The sequence below is a fragment of the Tachypleus tridentatus genome, chromosome 2 (assembly GCF_004210375.1).
Source record: "Tachypleus tridentatus isolate NWPU-2018 chromosome 2, ASM421037v1, whole genome shotgun sequence".
Classification (NCBI taxonomy): Eukaryota; Metazoa; Arthropoda; class Merostomata; order Xiphosura; family Limulidae; genus Tachypleus; species Tachypleus tridentatus.
This window is the reverse complement of record NC_134826.1, coordinates 11,773,140-11,791,315: the sequence shown is the minus strand read 5'-3', so window position 1 is coordinate 11,791,315 and position 18,176 is coordinate 11,773,140. Positions and strand designations below refer to the sequence as shown.

Sequence of the window (18,176 nt, the reverse complement as noted above, 5' to 3'; positions counted from 1 at the left end):
CATTTTGTACCCAAATGTGAACATAAAACATGTCTGTTGTAATGGGTTGTAATATCAAACACAACAAACTGTATTCATTATACTTAAGGTTTCATTTTGTACCCAAATGTGAACATAAAACATGTCTGTTGTAATGGGTTGTAATATCAAACACAACAAACTGTATTCATTATACTTAAGGTTTCATTTTGTACCCAAATGTGAACATAAAACATGTCTGTTGTAATGGGTTGTAATATCAAACACAACAAACTGTATTCATTATACTTAAGGTTTCATTTGTACCCAAATGTGAACATAAAACATGTCTGTTGTAATGGGTTGTAATATCAAACACAACAAACTGTATTCATTATACTTAAGGTTTCATTTTGTACCCAAATGTGAACATAAAACATGTCTGTTGTAATGGGTTGTAATATCAAACACAACAAACTGTATTCATTATACTTAAGGTTTCATTTTGTACCCAAATGTGAACATAAAACATGTCTGTTGTAATGGGTTGTAATATCAAACACAACAAACTGTATTCATTATACTTAAGGTTTCATTTTGTACCCAAATGTGAACATAAAACATGTCTGTTGTAATGGGTTGTAATATCAAACACAATAAACTGTATTCATTATACTTAAGGTTTCATTTTGTACCCAAATGTGAACATAAAACATGTCTGTTGTAATGGGTTGTAATATCAAACACAACAAACTGTATTCATTATACTTAAGGTTTCATTTTGTACCCAAATGTGAACATAAAACATGTCTGTTGTAATGGGTTGTAATATCAAACACAACAAACTGTATTCATTATACTTAAGGTTTCATTTGTACCCAAATGTGAACATAAAACATGTCTGTTGTAATGGGTTGTAATATCAAACACAACAAACTGTATTCATTATACTTAAGGTTTCATTTTGTACCCAAATGTGAACATAAAACATGTCTGTTGTAATGGGTTGTAATATCAAACACAACAAACTGTATTCATTATACTTAAGGTTTCATTTTGTACCCAAATGTGAACATAAAACATGTCTGTTGTAATGGGTTGTAATATCAAACACAATAAACTGTATTCATTATACTTAAGGTTTCATTTTGTACCCAAATGTGAACATAAAACATGTCTGTTGTAATGGGTTGTAATATCAAACACAATAAACTGTATTCATTATACTTAAGGTTTCATTTTGTACCCAAATGTGAACATAAAACATGTATGTTGTAATGGGTTGTAATATCAAACACAATAAACTGTATTCATTATACTTAAGGTTTCATTTTGTACCCAAATGTGAACATAAAACATGTCTGTTGTAATGGGTTGTAATATCAAACACAATAAACTGTATTCATTATACTTAAGGTTTCATTTTGTACCCAAATGTGAACATAAAACATGTCTGTTGTAATGGGTTGTAATATCAAACACAATAAACTGTATTCATTATACTTAAGGTTTCATTTTGTACCCAAATGTGAACATAAAACATGTCTGTTGCTGACAAATCTAACATTTGTTCTTTACTTATAGTTTTGTAAAATTTAAATGTAACCTAATTTGAAAGTTACACAATGGACTTGTGTGTGATCTGCTCACTGTGGGAATCCAAATCTTATTTGTTTAGTGTTATAAGTCTTCAGACTTAACAATGAGCCACCAGAGGTATTCAGTTTTAAATATCTAAAAAATTTATATTAACCTAGAAAAAAGTTATTTCACACAATTTTTTTAACAAGGATATTTGTATTCATAACAAAGCAACTAAGATTAGCTGCTGTCATTTCAGATTTTGAACTACTGACCAGGACGAAGAAGGTTTGTCAGGATCACCTACTATCCACCATAATATACTAAAGGATTGCTGTCCTTCTTATGATGCACCCAGAGCAGAGAATGTTTTTATAATATTAGAATGAGGCTCACAACTCTGAAATACAGAGCTGTACTTTGGCCAACTCATGTCCCAGTAGTTACATATGGTTTCAACACAAAGACTATTTGTATTATAAGATTTACACTTACTTTAATGGCAGTCTGGCAACTCGACAGTAAGCTTGACCACTTGTAGGTGAATATCGAACCTTCACCAATCTACTGTCACTTCTGCAAAGCAATAAATGACAGCAAAAAATAGAAAAATGTATGTTACAAACATACAGACATTTATGATATCTTTCATTGTTTAATTGTAAAATAAAACAGCTTGTATGTCGTTATCAAAGTACAATATACATAATTACAGGAATATAAAACATAGTTTTATAATGACATCTTCTAGTTTACAACTGTAAACATAGATGGCAGTATAAGCTGTTAAACATAAAATATACTTTCATTTAAAAGTTTAATAGTGCACCACAAATAATGAAAATATGTTTCAACAAGTATACTAGCACTTCTTGGATTCAACCTGCCATACTTGCACTAAAGCCATGGTTAAAAGCTTCTTTGATCAGAAGTACACGTGATGTTACTGAGAAACAGTTCAGTTCACTGTAGATTCAGCTGGCAGTAAAATATTATTATATTTTACTGTAATTCAATATCTTTTACCTAAAACTAACTAAAGGTTAATTGTGTACAACAGTTTTTCATATGTTTATTGTTAAGCACAAAACCACAGCTGCTCCTGGTCTAGCCATTGTATTAAAACCCAGTTTTTCATATGTTTATTGTTTAACACAAAGCTACAGCTGCTCCTGGTCTAGCCATTGTATTAAAACCCATATTTTCATGTGTTTATTGTTTAACACAAAGCTACAGCTGTTCCTGTTCTGGGCATTGTAACTGTATTAAAACCCAGTTTTTAGCATTCTAAGCCCACGTTCTTACCACTGAGCCTCATTGTGTTATGTCATTTTCATATTTAAAATTTTATACATAAATTAAATTTCAAAATTTTTACATTCTTTGGACTGTTTCTTCAGCATTAATGTAACTTTCAGCTATTAATGTGCTAATAAATTAAAAATATAATGGTTTAAACTATAAGAAAAACTAGACTAACACTAAAATTTGAACTTGGTATATTTTGTTTAGAAAATGTTAGAAGTCAGGTTAAAATCTACTTACTCAACCTTTGTATACTTGATGTCTTGTTTTTCATGTTCTGTCAAATTTTCAGGATCAATCAATGTATATCTAAACCAGAACCATTTCAACAAAGTGTAACATAAATAAAGGATACACTTCTATTGTAAGAATATATTTGAGAATACACAATTATAATAAATTATTATAAAAAAACATTTATCTACACAAAACATTTGTACAACATCCATACAATTGTTACTTTGAAACACAATACAGTTTTATAAACAAGTTATAAAAACATATTGCCTTTACGTAAGAATTTCTCATAAAAAGAAATACACACATTAAATTTCACAGAGTGAAATATGACACTTATTAATCAAGATAGACTGACAACAGCTACTGTAATATTGTCATATCTGTATGTATATTTCTTAAACCCTTTTACACCTCCAGGTGGATACTCAAGATAGTTTAGAAGCTAAATGATTCAGTTTCACACTATAAAATTATTTTAATAGAATCTGTAAAGCTTGCTTCTCACATCTACTGGTTTTTAAAACTGAATTTATTTGTTATACCAGTGTTCTATACCAAGACCAATATAAGCTATAAAGAATGACATTACTAACTATTAATAATGTTATACTGGTTTACAACATAAGCTGTACAGGATGACATAACTAAATATTAATAATGTTATACTGGTTTACAACATAAGTTATACAGGATGATAAAACTAACTATTAATAATGTTATACTGGTTTACAACATAAGTTATACAGGATGACATAACTACCTGTTAATAATGTTATACTGGTTTACAACATAAGTTATACAGGATGACATAACTAACTATTAATAATGTTATACTGGTTTACAACATAAGTTATACAGGATGACATAACTACCTGTTAATAATGTTATACTGGTTTACAACATAAGCTGTACAGAATGACATAACTACCTGTTAATAATGTTATACTGGTTTACAACATAAGCTGTACAGGATGACATAACTGACTATTAATAATGTTATACTGGTTTACAACATAAGTTATACAGGATGGCATAACTAACTATTAATAATGTTATACTGGTTTACAACATAAGCTGTACAGGATGACATAACTACCTGTTAATAATGTTATAATGGTTTACAACATAAGTTATACAGGATGTCATAACTATTAATAATGTTATACTGGTTTACAACATAAGTTATACAGGATGACATAACTAACTATTAATAATGTTATACTGGTTTACAACATAAGCTGTACAGGATGACATAACTAACTATTAATAATGTTATACTGGTTTACAACATAAGTTATACAGCATGACATAACTAACTATTAATAATGTTATACTGGTTTACAACATAAGTTATACAGGATGACATAACTAACTATTAATAATGTTATACTGGTTTACAACATAAGTTATACAGGATGACAAAACTAACTATTAATAATGTTATACTGGTTTACAACATAAGTTATACAGGATGACATAACTACCTGTTAATAATGTTGTACTGGTTTACAACATAAGTTATACAGGATGACATAACTAACTATTAATAATGTTATACTGGTTTACAACATAAGTTATACAGGATGACATAACTAACTATTAATAATGTTATACTGGTTTACAACATAAGTTATACAGGATGACATAACTACCCGTTAATAATCTTATACTGGTTTACAACATAAGTTATACAGGATGACATAACTACCTGTTAATAATGTTATACTGGTTTAAAACATAAGTTATACAGGATGTCATAACTACCTGTTAATAATGTTATACTGGTTTACAACATAAGTTATACAGGATGACATAACTACCTGTTAATAATGTTATACTGGTTTACAACATAAGTTATACAGGATGACATAACTAACTATTAATAATGTTATACTGGTTTACAACATAAGTTATACAGGATGACATAACTAACTATTAATAATGTTATACTGGTTTACAACATAAGTTATACAGGATGACATAACTACCCGTTAATAATCTTATACTGGTTTACAACATAAGTTATACAGGATGACATAACTACCTGTTAATAATGTTATACTGGTTTACAACATAAGTTATACAGGATGACATAACTAACTATTAATAATGTTATACTGGTTTACAACATAAGTTATACAGGATGTCATAACTAACTATTAATAATGTTATACTGGTTTACAACATAAGTTATACAGGATGTCATAACTAACTATTAATAATGTTATAGTGGTTTACAACATAAGTTATACAGGATGACATAACTAACTATTAATAATGTTATACTGGTTTACAACATAAGTTATACAGGATGTCATAACTAACTATTAATAATGTTATACTGGTTTACAACATAAGTTATACAGGATGACATAACTAACTATTAATAATGTTATACTGGTTTACAACATAAGTTATACAGGATGACATTACTACCTGTTAATAATGGAATACTTACTTCTGAAGGAAACTATACAGGCAAGATTGTTAGCTGTTAATAATGGAATGCCTACTAGTGAAGGAAACTATACCGACGAGATTGTTAGCTGTTAATAACGGAATACCTATTTGTGATGGAAACTATACGGACGAGACTGTTAGCTGTTAATAACGGAATACCTACTTCTGATGGAAACTATACCATTGAGATTGTTAGTTGTTAATAACGGAATATCTACTTCTGATAGAAACTATACCGATGAGATTGTTAGCAGTATATAATGGAATACGTACTTCTGATGGAAACTAATAAGCATGAGATTATCAATTGTTAATAGCAGAATATTTCCTTCTGATGGAAATTTGTAAATCAGTAAGCATACCTAATAGTAGGAAAACATTTCTTTCTGGTAAAGAATAGTTAGTTGTCAGTCTAAGTACTAATAGTTAGTTGTCAGTCTAAGTACTAATAGTTAGTTGTCAGTCTAAGTACTAATAGTTAGTTGGCAGTCTAAGTACTAATAGTTAGTTGGCAGTCTAAGTACTAATAGTTAGTTGGCAGTCTAAGTACTAATAGTTAGTTGGCAGTCTAAGTACTAATAGTTAGTTGGCAGTCTAAGTACTAATAGTTAGTTGGCAGTCTAAGTACTAATAGTTAGTTGTCAGTCTAAGTACTAATAGTTAGTTGTCAGTCTAAGTACTAATAGTTAGTTGTCAGTCTAAGTACTAATAGTTAGTTGTCAGTCTAAGTACTAATAGTTAGTTGTCAGTCTAAGTACTAATAGTTAGTTGGCAGTCTAAGTACTAATAGTTAGTTGGCAGTCTAAGTACTAATAGTTAGTTGGCAGTCTAAGTACTAATAGTTAGTTGGCAGTCTAAGTACTAATAGTTAGTTGGCAGTCTAAGTACTAATAGTTAGTTGGCAGTCTAAGTACTAATAGTTAGTTGGCAGTCTAAGTACTAATAGTTAGTTGGCAGTCTAAGTACTAATAGTTAGTTGGCAGTCTAAGTACTAATAGTTAGTTGGCAGTCTAAGTACTAATAGTTAGTTGGCAGTCTAAGTACTAATAGTTAGTTGGCAGTCTAAGTACTAATAGTTGGTTGGCAGTCTAAGTACTAATAGTTGGTTGGCAGTCTAAGTACTAATAGTTAGTTGGCAGTCTAAGTACTAATAGTTAGTTGGCAGTCTAAGTACTAATAGTTAGTTGGCAGTCTAAGTACTAATAGTTAGTTGGCAGTCTAAGTACTAATAGTTAGTTGGCAGTCTAAGTACTAATAGTTAGTTGGCAGTCTAAGTACTAATAGTTAGTTGCAGTCAGTACTAAGTTGGCAGTCTAAGTACTAATAGTTAGTTGGCAGTCTAAGTACTAATAGTTAGTTGGCAGTCTAAGTACTAATAGTTAGTTGGCAGTCTAAGTACTAATAGTTAGTTGGCAGTCTAAGTACTAATAGTTAGTTGGCAGTCTAAGTACTAATAGTTGGTTGGCAGTCTAAGTACTAATAGTTAGTTGGCAGTCTAAGTACTAATAGTTAGTTGGCAGTCTAAGTACTAATAGTTAGTTGGCAGTCTAAGTACTAATAGTTAGTTGGCAGTCTAAGTACTAATAGTTAGTTGGCAGTCTAAGTACTAATAGTTAGTTGGCAGTCTAAGTACTAATAGTTAGTTGGCAGTCTAAGTACTAATAGTTGGTTGGCAGTCTAAGTACTAATAGTTGGTTGGCAGTCTAAGTACTAATAGTTAGTTGGCAGTCTAAGTACTAATAGTTAGTTGGCAGTCTAAGTACTAATAGTTAGTTGGCAGTCTAAGTACTAATAGTTAGTTGGCAGTCTAAGTACTAATAGTTAGTTGGCAGTCTAAGTACTAATAGTTAGTTGGCAGTCTAAGTACTAATAGTTAGTTGGCAGTCTAAGTACTAATAGTTAGTTGGCAGTCTAAGTACTAATAGTTAGTTGGCAGTCTAAGTACTAATAGTTAGTTGGCAGTCTAAGTACTAATAGTTAGTTGGCAGTCTAAGTACTAATAGTTAGTTGGCAGTCTAAGTACTAATAGTTGGTTGGCAGTCTAAGTACTAATAGTTAGTTGGCAGTCTAAGTACTAATAGTTAGTTGGCAGTCTAAGTACTAAGTACTAAATAGTTAGTTGGCAGTCTAAGTACTAATAGTTAGTTGGCAGTCTAAGTACTAATAGTTAGTTGGCAGTCTAAGTACTAATAGTTAGTTGGCAGTCTAAGTACTAATAGTTAGTTGGCAGTCTAAGTTACAGTAATAGTTAGTTGGCAGTCTAAGTACTAATAGTTAGTTGGCAGTCTAAGTACTAATAGTTAGTTGGCAGTCTAAGTACTAATAGCAGTTGGCAGTCTAAGTACTAATAGTTAGTTGGCAGTCTAAGTACTAATAGTTAGTTGGCAGTCTAAGTACTAATAGTTAGTTGGCAGTCTAAGTACTAATAGTTAGTTGGCAGTCTAAGTACTAATAGTTAGTTGGCAGTCTAAGTACTAATAGTTAGTTGGCAGTCTAAGTACTAATAGTTAGTTGTCAGTCTAAGTACTAATAGTTAGTTGGCAGTCTAAGTACTAATAGTTAGTTGGCAGTCTAAGTACTAATAGTTAGTTGGCAGTCTAAGTACTAATAGTTAGTTGGCAGTCTAAGTACTAATAGTTAGTTGGCAGTCTAAGTACCAAAAGGTTCTAAAGTGAAGGATATGATGAGTTGATAAAAATAAATACAATTTTGAAATGTGTAAAACTCTGGAGCATGTCTAAAGTTTATTATTATTATTATTTAAGTTGGTTTATCTTCAAAGTGACATTTGTTTTTAGTTTATTGCTTTCTCAATGTATAAAGTTCACCAAATAATCCTATCTTGTTTTATAGTGGTATTTATAAAGCTTAGCACTTACTCAATGTGCTTTTTAAGTTCATCAGGTAACCCTATCTTGTTTTATAGTGGTATTTATAAAGCTTAGCACTTACTCAATGTGCTTTTTAAGTTCATCAGGTAACCCTATCTTGTTTTATAGTGGTATTTATAAAGCTTAGCACTTACTTAATGTGCTTTTTAAGTTCATCAGGTAATCCTATCTTGTTTTATAATGGTATTTATAAAGCTTAGCAAGCTTAGCACTTACTCAATGTGCTTTTTAAGTTAGCACTTATCAGGTAACACTATCTTGTTTTATAGTGGTATATATTAAGCTTAGCACTTACTCAATGTGCTTTTAAGTTCATCAGCTAACCCTATCTTGTTTTATAGTGGTATTTATAAAGATTAGCACTTACTCAATGTGCTTTTTTAAGTTCATCAGGTAACCCTATCTTGTTTTATCAATGTGGTATTTATATAAGTATTTTAGCACTTACTCAATGTGCTTTTTAAGTTCATCAGGTAATCCTATTTTGTTTTATAAACTATACTCAATTGTTTTATAGTGGTATAGTGGTATTAAGCTTATCACTTACTCAATGTGCTTTTTAAGTTCATCAGGTAATCCTATCTTGTTTTATAGTGGTATTTATAAAGCTTAGCACTTACTCAATGTGCTTTTTAAGTTCATCAGGTAACCCTATCTTGTTTTATAGTGGTATTTATAAAGCTTAGCACTTACTCAATGTGCTTTTTAAGTTCATCAGGTAATCCTATCTTGTTTTATAATGGTATTTATAAAGCTTAGCACTTACTCAATGTGCTTTTTAAGTTCATCAGGTAACCCTATCTTGTTTTATAGTGGTATTTATAAAGCTTAGCACTTACTCAATGTGCTTTTTAAGTTCATCAGGTAATCCTATCTTGTTTTATAATGGTATTTATAAAGCTTAGCACTTACTCAATGTGCTTTTTAAGTTCATCAGGTAACACTATTTTGTTTTATAGTGGTATTTATAAAGCTTAGCACTTACTCAATGTGCTTTTTAAGTTCATCAGGTAACCCTATCTTGTTTTATAGTGGTATTTAATAAGATTAGCACTTACTTAATGTGCTTTTTAAGTTCATCAGATAATCCTCTCTTGTTTTCTGGAGATTTTGACCTTGACCTGTGTCTGAATCACATAGAAGATTATATTAATTTATATGTACATTTTTGATTGAATCACTTCTAGTGTAATTGTAAGAATCAATAAATTGATACAATGTAAACATGAACACAATGTTCTTTCACAATGTAATATAACATGCTTGTTTCACACATTCTTTACAAAATACAAGTTATAATAGTAGAGTTATATAAAACAGGAATAACACAACTATAACTGATTGAACAAAAAGTTTTTTATCAGCTTTCAGTTAATATCTCTGTTGACAACAAAAATTGTCTTAACTGAACATAAACTGAAAATGTTTACTATGAAACACAGAACAAGCACAGATACTATAAGCACTTGTCTAAGTCAAGTAATGTTTAATAGTTTTTACATAAAGTGACATTTTAGTTTCAAAATTATTTGTGAGAGAGCTTTAAAAAAGTGTGAATTTACCTTCTATGTTTTTCTTTTGAATAAAAGTTGCTTCAGATTCTGTTTCCATTCCAGAGTTGTGATACCTGAAGAAGGATATTAACATTTCAGTTATGCTGGTTAATAAATATCATAGCTCTGTTCAAATCAGAATGGTTGTTACTGATTACAACTGTTGTCTGAGTCAGAATGGCCATTACTGATATATTGTACAAGCTAGTCAGAAAGTCTATAACAAGTAATATAATGTACAGAATAATATGATTAGATAAATAAATCATGAAGACAGATAATTACTCTGAAAAATTCAAAATACACAGAAACTGATTATGTCCAGTCTATTCCATACATTAGACAATCATTTGTACATGAAAACCAATCAGTCATGAAGTAAATGAAAAGTACCAATAATCAGATAAGTCAAATGATATCATGAATATGTTAATAATTCATTATGAAAATCAACACATATACATGTATGTAAAGAAAGCACCATCACAAGAAAGGGACTTCAGTGCTTCAGGGTAGATAAAACTATATACAAGACAAAGCAGATCATTTCCAGTATCTAGAAACTCTTACAAATACAAGTTCATTGATACGGAATAGCTTTTATTTCTTCAATATCAGGTATGTTTCTACTGTAACAACATGTTTACAAGGAAGTGCTAATAAGAAGCATTACGAATACTAAACTAATTCAACTGTATCATTCAGAACTAACTAAAACTGTCAAGTATGGAAAATAAAAAATTATGATTTGAAAGTGAGAAATCAGTATAACAAACACAAGTATGAAACAGAATAAAACAACTTTATATAAACTTTGTATGGATTCTAACCATGACATTCACACTTACCTTCTACAACTCAGAAAATTATAAGACAAAGAACGAAAGACTCACCCACTTTTTCTACTTGACAAATCTCTAACAACAGCACTTTGTGGCCTGAATTAAATAAAAAGGTTTATATATACTATCTAATGACAAGCATACATACTAACATAAAAAAACAATTGATATACATTGGTCGTAAGCCTCTTAGCAGTTTGCTGGGTAACTTATAGAATTATGGTTTTAAAATTCAGGTGGTGGACAGAAAACAGATAGCCCATTGTATAACTTTGTGCTTAGTAGCAACCAATCAACAACCAACATGTTAATAAAAAATATATGTACAAGATTATATTGGTTAAAAATTTAAATACAAAAATAAAACTAATAATTTTATTAAATTAATAATGTACAAGTTTTAGTAAAACATAAATCAGGTCTAATTCATAAAAAATGTAAACATTCTCAGTAAAATGAAGCAAATTATATTACATTTGTTTCTATTTAGTGGATAAGTTTAATAAATATATGTTTTTAAACAAAAGTGCACCAGATTCATTTTTTATTATAATTTATCTTTAAAGTAACATTTGAAAGATGTGTTAACATTTTTTCCTATAAAACATTTTAAAAAGGACATTTTAATAATTTTGATCACAACTGTTTGTTCCAGGTTTTGTTCATAAATTATAAAGGATAAATTTTTGTCCATTTCAAATGAACAGATGATCCCTTAATATGCTTAAAAGTCAAATAAATAAAAACATGCTTCAAAATAAAACTTTTTGCATGAGCACGATCCTAATTATTTCATCTATCTAGGACATGAACATAAAATTATTGGTTTATGTACCAGAAGTAAAGTGGTTCTACTTACTTGAAATAGCAGTTCTCTAACTGCTGCTGTTGCACCACTTTCCACTGGGCCTCAGAATCAACCAGTTCATATGTGCTTCCTGATCTAGGATTAAAGTTGACACTGAAGTTTATATGAAAACATTTCTATTCCAGTGTTTCATACCAGATAATTTTGTTCAAAATACATAAAGAAAAATTAAATCTGTCATACACAAGAAGTCATCTGTGTTAATATATCTTTTGTGCTAAAGATATACCTGTCAAATTATAAAGTCAGTTTGACTCAGACTCTGACAAGTTGAGGTGTAAAGTGATGTTCATAGAAAACTAAAAATGCATTTGTTCACTGTATAGTTTAAAACTAAACTAGATTTATGTAATCTCTACACAACCTAAATCTATGTTTGATTGTTTACTACAATACATGACGTGAATAATCAATCAACAGATTAGAATGTCCCCAGAGTGGTTTTTCTCAGCTATTTTAATCTTTGAAAAGGTTTCCATGTTTCAAAGGGGTAGCCTGTGTCTTTAGTCTACTCTAAGTTTAATATTTTTTATAATTTAAATAAATATTAGTTACTAAACTTAATAAACTATAGTGTAATTCTATGGTATCAGTGTGGTTAATTATGAATGTTTGTTTATTAAACTGTACACACAAAAGCTAAAACAAATTTGTTTGATATACTCCACATGCAAAATTTAAGACTCAGCAACCTATGTCCAGCAACAACCAAGTACAAAGGTCATCTATGTTTTGAAATGCCCAAGTGCAAAGGTCATAACAAGAAGAGATAATTGTTTGGTTTACTTTTTAATGTATTATTCTATATTTAAAGTTTAATAATTTATTAATAAATAGTAATAATTATAATGTATAATAATTGAAATGTGAGTGTATATTACAAAGTACTAGTTCACTAATATGTAGGGAAGACAGTTTTATATTACAGGATACATGACCTGAGTGCATGTGCACCATGTCAATGCAAGTTATGTAATGTTAAACAGACACGACTAGAAGGTCAATATAATAATGAATAAATACACGTTCCAACATAGCATTATGAGACTTAAGCTACTTAGACTAAATACTTGTTTTAATATACATACTCATTCTAGCTTGAAAAACCATAAATTTATTTCCTAATTTTTTATGATGGTTACCAGGTTGGTTAAGTGATAAACACCATATAATTAGAATATAGAAAACAACACAGAATATAAAGCTTTACTGAAAACAAATGTTTGAAATGTATTTAGGAGGTTGTTAGAGATTACACAAATATTATTTGACATTTTGGGATGAAGAATAGTTTTTCCACCATAAAATAAAATCACTTCACACTCAGACTAGTAACAAAACAGACTATTTTTACAAACAAATCACTTTACTAGTAACAAAAAATATTTTATTACAAAATAAAATCACTTCACACTCAGACTAGTAACAACAGACTATTTTACAAAATAAAATCACTTCACACTCAGACTAGTAACAAAACAGACTATTTTACAAAACAAATCTTTACTAGTAAAAATCTTTAATAAAAATATTTTATTAAAAAAATCTGATTTCGTGTGTACGAAACACTTGTAATCTTTATTAAAAGTCTGCCACATTTTGTGATGATACGCTTGCATTGTCATAAGTTATGGTGCAATTACTTAACGTGTGCAAATGTGTAGACAAACTCATGTATATTAATTACACTGAGCCCCTTGTGAAAGGGTAAACAGTGAATGAATACAAGGAAGGCAGCAAGTCATCATCACCCACCACCAACTCTTGGGCTAATGTTTTATTAATGAATAATGGGACTGACTGTAACATTATAAAGCCATTATGGCTGAAAGGGTGTGTTTGGTGGAACGAGGATTCGAACCAGTAACCCACAGATTGCAAGTCAACAAATAATTTTATTTACTCTAATAAGAACTGTTGTAAAATCTACCATAAGGTAATATGAAACACTGACAACTCTTACATCAAACTTGAAATACCATGTTGAATGGTACTGTGTATAAGGTTGACCTCTTCCCATGTACATACCACAGATATCACCTTTGATATGACATAAAATTCAATCTTATAAGAACATGATGCAAGTTAATACTGTTTTGTTGAAGCCCTGGGATATCAGTTTTCATTCTTTATTTAGTTGTCTAGTAAACATTTAGCTACACTATCATATGTAAATGTTCTTTAATATTTTAAAATTGATATCTAGGACCTTGTCACACAATTCATATTGGAATTGTGGACTGGTAGTCAACTCTACAATATTCACTACTAAGTGACATCTTAGATTCTAGTAAAGTTAGTTCTTTGTTGCATTACAATTCACAGATACTGTTACTCACTTGTCTCTCCTGTGGTGTTTTTTGTGTTTCTTATGATCTTCTGATTCACTACCACTAGTACCATCTCTGTAGTGTGATCTGAGAAACACAAATTGACAGCAACATTATAAAACAACGATTTAAAAAAATTAACAAGTTCTGAGCTTTGCAGCTGGCAATATTGTTGAATGTTAGTAGATTTTCAGTAATGTAAGCCACATGTTAGTAAGAAAGAAATAAGCCAACTAACTGTTCTTCTACATTATCAAACATAGCATGTATTTATGTCTTGAAATAAAACAGATAACATTCAGTTCAGGGAGGTTCTCTCATCAAAGCTAGTACTTGGAGATGTCACATCCTCTGGAAAACTAACATTTATTATAATTCATTCTTCTATTGGAGCAACTGTTTCTCGAAGACAGTAATACTCTAGGCCGCCTGAAAGACATTGACATCTATTTATAGTTCACCTTCTGGTACTTTACAGCTCCTATTTTTTAGGCACTTTCAAACTCTGACATCTATTTCTAACTCACCTTCTATTAGAACTACTATGTTTTGAAGACTTTGATGTTTTGGACCCTCTGGAAGACTTTGACACCTCACTTTCATTATCCGAGCTCTTTCTGCTATGATGATGCCTTTAAATACGTAAAAACAAAATACCATTTTCAAATCAGTTACACGATGTGTAATACTTTTTAAAATGAAGCTTACTCACTAGTGATGAGTAATATCATATTTAACACCTCTCCCGTTTTGATAACTTTAGTGCTCTGTGTAAATGACATTTAAAACATTAAAATAGACTCACCGTCTTCGTCTGAAATCACAGCTACTGCCGTTCTCTGTGGAGGCTGATCGCTGATGAAGATGAATGTGAGATGTAGCACTTTTTGCTGATCGGGGAGATGGATTGGTGGAGCTTGAATATAGACCCCTGGAAAAAAACATACTTTGTTAAGCCAATTAATCAAGCCGAGAGAAAAAAGTACCAAACAACAAAGTTGAGTTACTTCAAGACCTGCAGAAATATTCAGCTCAAAAATGTATATATATAATATCTAACTTTAATCTGATGGAAAGTAACAAGTCAGTTTATAATTAAAAGTGTATCAAAGCATCCTTAAAGCCCAGTCCACTGAAAAACCCCATCTCACCTGGGTTTACTACCTTCCCAAGGGACAGACCGTGCACTGTGAGGAGAATCTGAGAATGGAAAAGCAGAAGGAACAGATGTTGATCTGTACATGGATGCTAAGCTGGAAATATAAAGATATTTTGATATATTGTTTTTTTATATTCCAGTAGATTATGGTTTAACAACAAGAAGAAAAGATAAAATGGTTCTAATTTTTGGAAAAATGGACATAAAATCTCCAAACCTTTATAAAACAACTTCACATAATTAGACTGAGAATGTACACATCACCCAACAATTACATGACACAAAGAGAAAAACATATGAGGTATAAATACAATATGTACATTTCCTGCATACATCTTACACTCATAGAGATATCATGTATGTGGTGTAGAATTAGAGTCAATTATTAAACAATATTTAAACTATTTTCATACTTACGAATTGACTGCTTGAGGAATGGAGATATGTGATCTGTTTTCTATAAGACTAGTTTCATACTTACGGATTGACTGCTTGAAGAATGGAGATATGTGACCTGTTTTCTATAAGACTATTTTCATACTTACGAATTGACTGCTTGAGGAATGGAAATATGTGACCTGTTTTCTATAAGACTAGTTTCATACTTACGGATTGACTGCTTGAAGAATGGAGATATGTGACCTGTTTCCTATAAGACTATTTTCATACTTACGGATTGACTGCTTGAGGAATGGAGATATGTGACCTGTTTTCTATAAGACTATTTTCATACTTACGGATTGACTGCTTGAGGAATGGAGATATGTGACCTGTTTTCTATAAGACTATTTTCATACTTACGGATTGACTGCTTGAGGAATGGAGATATGTGACCTGTTTTCTATAAGACTATTTTCATACTTACGGATTGACTGCTTGAAGAATGGAGATATGTGACCTGTTTTCTATAAGACTATTTTCATACTTACGGATTGACTGCTTGAAGAATGGAGATATGTGACCTGTTTTCTATAAGACTATTTTCATACTTACGGATTGACTGCTTGAAGAATGGAGATATGTGACCTGTTTTCTATAAGACTATTTTCATACTTACGGATTGACTGCTTGAAGAATGGAGATATGTGACCTGTTTTCTATAAGACTATTTTCATACTTACGGATTGACTGCTTGAAGAATGGAGATATGTGACCTGTTTTCTATAAGACTATTTTCATACTTACGGATTGACTGCTTGAAGAATGGAGATATGTGACCTGTTTTCTATAAGACTATTTTCATACTTACACGGATTGACTGCTTGAAGAATGGAGATATGTGACCTGTTTTCTATAAGACTATTTTCATACTTACGGATTGACTGCTTGAGGAATGGAGATATGTGACCTGTTTTCTATAAGACTATTTTCATACTTACGGATTGACTGCTTGAAGAATGGAGATATGTGACCTGTTTTCTATAAGACTATTTTCATACAAAGAATTGACTGCTTGAGGAATGGAAATATGTGACCTGTTTTCTATAAGACTATTTTCATAAGTATTGAAAGTTGACTAATTTAACCTCTCTGTGATATGTGACCTGTTTCCTATAAGACTATTTTCAGTAGGAGTTTCTTAACATTTCGTTGATGATGACTGCTTGAGGAGTTGAGATATGTGACCTGTTTTCTATAAGACTAATATTTACAACTAAGAAAGGTAATGGAGATTGTGACCTGTTTACTAGAAGACTATTTTCAGCTACGGATTGACTGCTTGAAGAATGGAAATATGTGACCTGTTTTCTATAAGACTATTTTCATACTTACGGATTGACTGCTTGAAGAATGGAGATATGTGACCTGTTTTCTATAAGACTATTTTCATACTTACGGATTGACTGCTTGAAGAATGGAGATATGTGACCTGTTTCCTATAAGACTATTTTCACATACGGTTTATGCTTGAAGAATGGAGATATGTGACCTCTATAAGACTATTGTCAGGTTTACGGATTGACTGCTTGTGAATTATGTGAATAGACTATTTTCATAATACGGTTGACTGCTTTAGAATGGTTTATGTGACCTGTTTTAATAAGACTATTTTCACTTACGGATTTACTGTTTGAAGAATGGAGATATGTGACCTGTTTTCTATAAGACTATTTTCACACTTTTAGGTTGAATGCTTGAAGAATGGAGATATGTGACCTGTTTTGCTTGAAAATAATGAAGGTTGTCACACTTACAGATTGAATGCTTGAAGAATGGAATATGTGACCTGTTTTCAGACTATTTTCATACTTACGGATTGACTGCTTGAGGAATGGAGATATGTGATCTGCTTTCTATAAGACTATTTTCATAGAATTCTTCTTTCGTATGACTGCCTGCTGAACAAATAAAAATGCAAACAAAGTTTGAAAGTTGACTTAATGTTAACCTCTCTGTGTTATCAAAGTATTGAAAGTTGACTTAATGTTAACCTCTCTGTGTTATCAAAGTGTTATTAAAGTAGGAGTTTCTTAACATTTCGTTGATGATAAGTGTTTTGAGTTGAATCTTAAAACTCAGAAATAATATTTACAACTAAGAAAGGTAATCTTTCTGAGAATTACTAGAAGGGAATAGCTGAACATGACACTGAAATAAGAAATTTCTTAATTGTTCAAAGATTTTAATAAAAGACTTAAAAAGTCTTTTGAAATTTAATATAACAAGTTGTCAAGTTTACATGCTTAGCTGTGATATAATAATAATAAGGTTGTCAGGTTTACATGTTTAGTTGTGATTTAAATAGTACTAATAAGGTTGTCAGGTTTACATGTTTAGGTGTGAAATAATAATAATAAAGTTGTCAGGTTTACATGTTTAGAAGTGAAATAATAAGGTTGTCAGGTTTACATGTTAAGCTGTGATATAATAATAAAGGTTGTCAGGTTTAGATGTTTAGCTGTGATATAATAATAATAAGGTTGTCAGGTTTACATGTTTAGCTGTGATATAATAATAATAAGGTTTACATACTTATCTGTGATGTAAT

General features: G+C 30.5%; 1 protein-coding gene across 1 annotated transcript in view; it reads right to left on the bottom strand.

The window, feature by feature from the left end:
* Positions 1-18,176, bottom strand: part of LOC143241403 (band 4.1-like protein 4) — a 114,107-nt gene that overhangs the window by 5,913 nt on the left and 90,018 nt on the right. The window contains exons 13-24 of the mRNA XM_076484774.1: positions 17,442-17,526; positions 15,180-15,281; positions 14,834-14,959; positions 14,556-14,660; positions 14,038-14,115; positions 11,690-11,773; positions 10,882-10,926; positions 9,998-10,062; positions 9,902-9,905; positions 9,494-9,562; positions 3,085-3,153; positions 2,035-2,115 (exon numbers count right to left, since the gene is read on the bottom strand). Of these exons, the coding sequence (XP_076340889.1) occupies positions 2,035-2,115; positions 3,085-3,153; positions 9,494-9,562; positions 9,902-9,905; positions 9,998-10,062; positions 10,882-10,926; positions 11,690-11,773; positions 14,038-14,115; positions 14,556-14,660; positions 14,834-14,959; positions 15,180-15,281; positions 17,442-17,526 (913 nt within the window). The remainder of the gene's footprint in view (positions 1-2,034; positions 2,116-3,084; positions 3,154-9,493; positions 9,563-9,901; positions 9,906-9,997; positions 10,063-10,881; positions 10,927-11,689; positions 11,774-14,037; positions 14,116-14,555; positions 14,661-14,833; positions 14,960-15,179; positions 15,282-17,441; positions 17,527-18,176) is intronic.